This window comes from Poecilia formosa, unplaced genomic scaffold (genome assembly GCF_000485575.1).
Source record: "Poecilia formosa unplaced genomic scaffold, Poecilia_formosa-5.1.2 Scaffold521, whole genome shotgun sequence".
Classification (NCBI taxonomy): domain Eukaryota; kingdom Metazoa; phylum Chordata; class Actinopteri; order Cyprinodontiformes; family Poeciliidae; genus Poecilia; species Poecilia formosa.
Genome location: NW_006800460.1, coordinates 82419 through 88584, shown reverse-complemented (window position 1 = coordinate 88584; position 6166 = coordinate 82419). Strand labels below are relative to the sequence as shown.

Below are 6166 nucleotides of genomic sequence, written 5' to 3'. Positions count from 1 at the left end.
TTAGTTGAATGAAAACTGTTTGACCTGTGAACCTGCAGGTGGTATGAATAATTATGAGCCTCAGTCTGCCGTTAGCTGTCAGTTTTTCTGTCATGAAAACTCGACGCGCACCAACAACGCGGTACGATGAGTTTGTAGATCTGTGATTTTAGAAGCAGCTCATTAAATTCATTCTAGGAACTGAATGAGGATCTGGACGCAGCGCTGTGGTAACCATGGCAACACATTGAGACGTTTGGAGGGTGATTCCCAGACACCAAACAAGAAGAGGAGAAGTTAAGCAGAGGCTTGGTGTTGTTCCTTAGTAATGATAATGCGACGCTGCACAATGCTCATAATTAGTCATTTCTGTGGAGCTGAAGAGAGAAGATAAATGAACCGGAGCCTTGCAGCGTGACCCACTGTCAGCAGAGATAGGATGAGCGCTCAGATGGTTCACTCGGGTCAAATTTGACACAAAGTGGTTCATAATTAAAGCTCTCAGATGGATGTCAGTGTTTGCTTTCAGAGCAGAAATTATTGGTTACCCAGGATTATTAAATTTAAAATCTGAATCATCAAAGCTCCAGGGAAGAGTGAGGGTTGCAGGTTCAATTACCATCCACTCCTAAATGCAGCAACGAGGGCACAAGACTTTGACTAGGCCACCTTCAGTTGGCTGTAATCTCATAAAAGCAGTTATGGATGCTCATTATTTATGTTTAATAGGAGGCAGTGAGGGAGTAAAAGACAGCAGCAGAAGAAGTTACAGACAGACAGACTTCCTGTGTGTAATTAATGATTTAATTAGTAAATTAATAAACAATAGCGCTGCTGATTAACTGTTTCCGCTTTTACAGACCAAACTAACTGCAGAAAAATGAACAAATTAAAGTTTTCCTCTGGTGTTATTCTGCTTTTCATCTAAAGCATGAACCAATAAAACTCAAATTCAAATTATAAAATAGTTTTTATTGGTTTAGACCCAGAATTATTTCATGTCCATTCCAGTGGACGACTGGTTTTACTCTGAGAATAAAGTGTCACAGTTAGCATCTCATTCATGCTAAATGCTATCAGTTAGCATCACATGCTAAATGCTATCACAGTTAGCATGCAGCTCCACCTGCCTCAGGAAAATCAAACGTCTCCAGACTTCAGCCTCCAGCAGCGATTGGTTTCCGCCTGAGGAACCATCAGTTCATGTTTGTGAAGAAAAGTTTCTTGTTGAGACCCAGCCGTTTACCGCTCGGCTTTTTTCTCCTCGACACTCATTTTGATTTATGCCAGCATTTGTGTAGCTCTTTACTCTAATTAGCTTCCTCAGCATTCACATTATTAATATTCCAACAGTGGTGGGGAAAGTTATTATCCTGCACAAATCAATAAAATGTCCAAATGGGGAACCAAGGCCTGCAGAGCGCCAGAGAAAAACCCATAAACTCAGTTAATCCGACACATTTTCCCCTTTGAGCTGAACAAACCAGGCGGCTGGCAGGTTCTGCTCTGCAGTTTAGGAGCAGTTCTGGTGATGTAGCGCCTCATGCAGCCATGTTTGGACCTGATTGGACCTGATTGGACCGGGTCTAACAGAACCAGCCTGGTGCCGGTCCGATGGGGAGGAAGAGCCGCTCCTGATCCAGAGGAAAATGATTCAGATTCACTGTAATGAGCAACCTGTCTGACCCAACACACACACACACACACACACACAGAGAGACACACACAAACATGTTTGTGTTGCTATCTTTGTGGGGACTTTCCATTGACTTCCATTCATTTCTACAGCCTAAACCTGACCTTTACCCTTTTCCTAACCCTAACCAACCAAAACTCAATTCATACCTTAGCCCTAACTCTGACCCCTGACCCAAAAACAGGGTTTCCCCTCGTGGGGACCAGGCTCAGGTCCCCACAAGGAGCAATTGGTCCCCACAACGTAGTATATGTCAGGAAAATCGTCCCCACAGGGTATTACAAACAAACACACACACACTCACTTTCACACTCACACACACACACACACACACACACACACACACACACACCCTGAATGCAGCAGCTGATGGTGTGGTCAGTTAAACTCTGAGTTTCTTTCTCTGCTTCCTGGCAGATCATTGGCCCAAATGTCGCCACCTTCAGCCAATCAGATGGCAGAGTTTTATTTTTAGTCCAATTGAGCGAGGAGGATCGAACCGCCTGGACCGAGTCCGGACCCAGAGGTCTGGCTGGCGGTGCTTTGGCGCCGCTCGCCCTCATAGCGTTAGCGTTAGCGGCTCTGCGCCTCGGGTTGCCAGGTTGGGATGGAATCGGGTCGACAGAGAAAGCGTTTCATTTCCTCCGTCTGACCGGCGCCTCTCGCTCACCCTCATCCCTATCAGCCTCGGGGATCAGCCAACCGCGTGTTTTCAGGATGGTTGCCCTGGCAACCGGGCCAGTGATGTCACCGGCTGGACAAAATTAGTTTCCCTCAGAGTGATGGGAAAAGTGCGGCCCGTCATGGGACAAACGTGAGCTTTAATCTGAGCCCGCCCGACTGATGGGGGAGATGATTCACTTCCTCCTCAGATTCACACGAAGCTTTTATTAAACATTAAAGTCTAAATAACTGAAAATACTGAAAGCTGCTCTGGATTGAAATTATTAGCAAACGTATCCTTATAGCTCTGATGATTTCAGGATGCAGCTGCTGCTTTCCATGATTAATCATATTTATGGACAAGCTGCAGGTTCTGATTTATTTATTATTAACAGCCTTGAACTGAAAATGTTTCTTCCTGCATGGATGGATAGCAGATTTAATCTTCTGAACATTTAATTACCAAAACCAACAAAAGAAGCTGGTTCTGGACCGGTTAACGGTTCTGAAGCTTCTACTGGACAAGACTAATGAAGATCGTTGAGTATAAAACAAACATGAATTTTATGTCCTACTTCTAATCGTAAGAAATGTTTTCATAAACGACGAATCTGTTTTCTGGAAGAATAATTAACATTATAGATCGATTATCAGTCGGTCGGGTCGAGAGAAACAAAACGATTCTGTTCATAAACGGTTTATAGGAGCTGCTGCAGATGTCGGAGCTTTTATTTTTAGTTTTCCACCTTAATGTTCATGTGCTTCATGGTTTCACATGTGACTTTCAGATGTGAAATTCGGGGGATTTTCCTGCAAAAACAGAAACTTTGAAAACTGGCATCTATTTTTACAGCTGAAGTCTCACTGGATGCTAACAAGATGTGTCCAAGTCATTTAACTTTCTGTGCTGATGTTGTTTCTAATTTCACATTTTCTCATCATTTATCACCTTCCAACTCGTTTTGGTTTTTAAAATGTTTCCAGTTCGTTACGTCGGTTCGGCAGCAGAACTTATTTTATAATTCAGTTGTGGTATGCTAACAGCATGCTAGCTAACATTAAAACAGCAAGATAACTATGCGTAACCATGGCAACCAGTATCACTTATTTAAAGGCCGGTCAATCAGCTGCTGACCAATCAGCTGAGACGATGACATCACTGACGGTCTGTTTTCATTGGTCGGAGCTAACATGTCCCTCCCTCTGTCTCCGTCCTGCAGAGACGCCCCCCAGGGGAACGAAGGCGGCTCCAAGACGCCCCGGTCCAGAACCTCGTCCCGCTTCCCCCGACTGGGCCGCAGCTGCACGCAGGACGCTCGACCCGAGCCGCAGAGCGGCGACCTTTGACCCCGGGACGGCACAGACTCTGAGGACATTCAGGGGCCGCTGTGGAGATTTACTTAAACTGGTGACGCTTCGGCCCGTAAGACGGGACGGAACCGGCCGACCCAAACATCCAGAACCGGTTCCGGCGCTCAGACAGGAAGTGGACCGGTCCGATCCTCAGATCAAACCGGTTCTGGGACTTTTTACTCACTTTTGTAGTTAAAGTCTTCTCAGTGCCTACCATGTTTTGTAGCTTCTCTCCTGGACCTGGGGGAGGTCAGAGGTCATGGGTCATCAGCTGCCTCAGTGCCACCATTAAACCCAGACTGGACCTCACACTGCTGGCATTCCTCCTCCCTGCCTTTGTTATTGTTGTTGTTGTTGCTTTTGTCAACGTGCTGGATCGTGTCGTCACCGTGGTGATGTCGCCACGGTGACTCGTTTTGTTTTCTACGATGGCAGAGGAGGATTCTGGGAAGCAGGAGGATCAGATGAACGTGAGCGAAGCGACACCATGAATAATCTGTAATTCGGTGCGTTAGCTCAGATTAGGCCTTCCTTGATGGCATCATGTTGCTACGGCGCTGAGATTATTAAAGCCAAAACTGAAAAGGAAAAACTGAGCCACAGTCATTTCAGCGTTTGGGTTCAAAACTCCTTCAGTTGTTCTGAACACATAAAGTTTTTAACTAACTTTTGTTGGGTTAAAATGTTGAACCAGTTTTCTCTGATCCTTCAGCCCTGCTGTTCGTTCGCGGCTAATAAACACCTGAAGTCGCACCTTCACCAAAAACCAAAAACATTTTGTAGACGTAAACAAACGTAAACTGATGGACGATGGACTCTCCTCCTGTTGGGACCATCTGGCTGTTTCTCAGCAGGCTGGACCGGGCCGTTCCAGAACCTTAAAGGAAACACATTATCCTTTTGAATTTTACATTTAAATCATCCATTGTGGCCTATTTAAAGCTGAACTTCAAAGTTTTGGTCAGAATCCCTGGTTTTTGTAGCTCCTCAGGCTCCACTTTGACCCCTGACCTGACAGCATCTCGTTTTGATGCACTTCACGCCCCGCCTCCCTTACAGGTCGTAGAAATTTCGACCATTTTTGTAGTTTCATAGCGGAATACGATAATCTAACGGCCCAGAAACGAATTAAAAGACGTGAACAGCAGCAGACTCCAGTCTGACATGTTGGAGCCACAGCATGAACAACCTCAGCTTGTAAACAAAGCCTCAACATAGTTAGCACGTAGCTATGCTAGCACATAGCTATGCTAGCACTTAGAACGTCACTCCATGAATTTGGTTCAAGTCTTCAGATGAATAAGAAAAAACAATGAAAACTGTTTACATAATAAAACTGTTATAAAAGCCAAGCACAGTTCTGCCCTGAAAGCGCTAACAGCTAGCATACAGTGCTAACATTAGCAGAAGCTACAATGCTATTGCTAGCAAAACTTTGGCCAGGATGTCATATCAGTAAACAAATTGTCTGAAATAAAGTTTGTTGACATTTTATTGTTATTTACAGCTTATTAAACTATAAATAATTGACACTATTAACAATTTGCAGTCAGTAACTGCAAATGGCAGCTATTAGCTAGCTGCTAACAGCTGATTAGCTGTTTCATTTCTTGGCTTATTATTAAAGGGCTATTTGATACTTGATTATTTGAACATTCTGTTGTTTCCACAAACAGAAAAACGTTTTCTGATCCGTCTTCAAAAGTTGTTGAATCGTGTTTTTTCCTTCGGTTAAGCGTCAGTCCGGTCCGGCCCGGTTTGGTGTCGCGTCATCCTTCCTGCTCGTCTCACAGCGTTTATGAATTGAAGCGCTGAGAACATAAACCAGAACAGATCAGCGCTCAGATAGAGCTACACACAGATCAGCCGGAACCGGCAGCTTTTTAGCTGCAGGATGTTTTTCGGGTTTAGCGGTTTGGGGAAAGTAGCTGCACACTTTGGTTTCGCTCAGTTGGAGGTGAAGGAAACGCGAGCGAACGCCGCGTTCCCTGACCACTGACCAGAAAATTGGTTACAAGCTTATTAAGGACGTGGATGGCTGCTTTTGGGCAGAGTTTAACATCACACACACACACACACACACACCGTAGCGACTGGCGAAATGTAGGCCATGTGCGCTGAATGCTGACACAGAACATCTTCCTGGTTTTTCATAAAACAAAAACCTTGGATTATAATCTTCCTGTAAACATGGCTGGTAAAATATTCCATATTTTATTGGTGTTATTAAATACTGGAAACATAAAGCAGGTTTTCTATAGTCAGTTTTCTCTTCCTGAATCTAATTTTACAGATTAATGTTCTGAAAAGAAAACATTAATAATCTGGATGTTTTATTGCAGATTAATTGTACATGTTTAGATTCAGATGCGCTTTACGTCTGCATGTTGTCTGTTGCCATGGTTTCTCAAGGTTTCTCAAGGTTTCCCATGGTTTCTCAAGGTTTCTCAAGGTTTCCCATGGTTTCTCAAGGTT

The 6166-nt window shown here is 44.2% G+C and overlaps 1 protein-coding gene and 1 long non-coding RNA gene across 2 annotated transcripts in view; one reads left to right on the top strand and one right to left on the bottom strand.

Annotated features, from left to right (window-relative positions):
• The window catches only part of LOC103129163 (sorting nexin-29-like), a 34532-nt gene extending 29349 nt beyond the window's left edge, over window positions 1-5183 (top strand). The window contains exon 6 of the mRNA XM_007540142.2: window positions 3559-5183. Coding sequence (XP_007540204.1) covers window positions 3559-3685 — 127 coding nt within the window. The 3' untranslated portion in view covers window positions 3686-5183. The remainder of the gene's footprint in view (window positions 1-3558) is intronic.
• Window positions 1-6166, bottom strand: part of LOC107834115 (uncharacterized) — an 18063-nt gene that overhangs the window by 10084 nt on the left and 1813 nt on the right. The window contains exon 2 of the long non-coding RNA XR_001659897.1: window positions 399-401. This is a non-coding gene — a long non-coding RNA (uncharacterized LOC107834115). The remainder of the gene's footprint in view (window positions 1-398; window positions 402-6166) is intronic.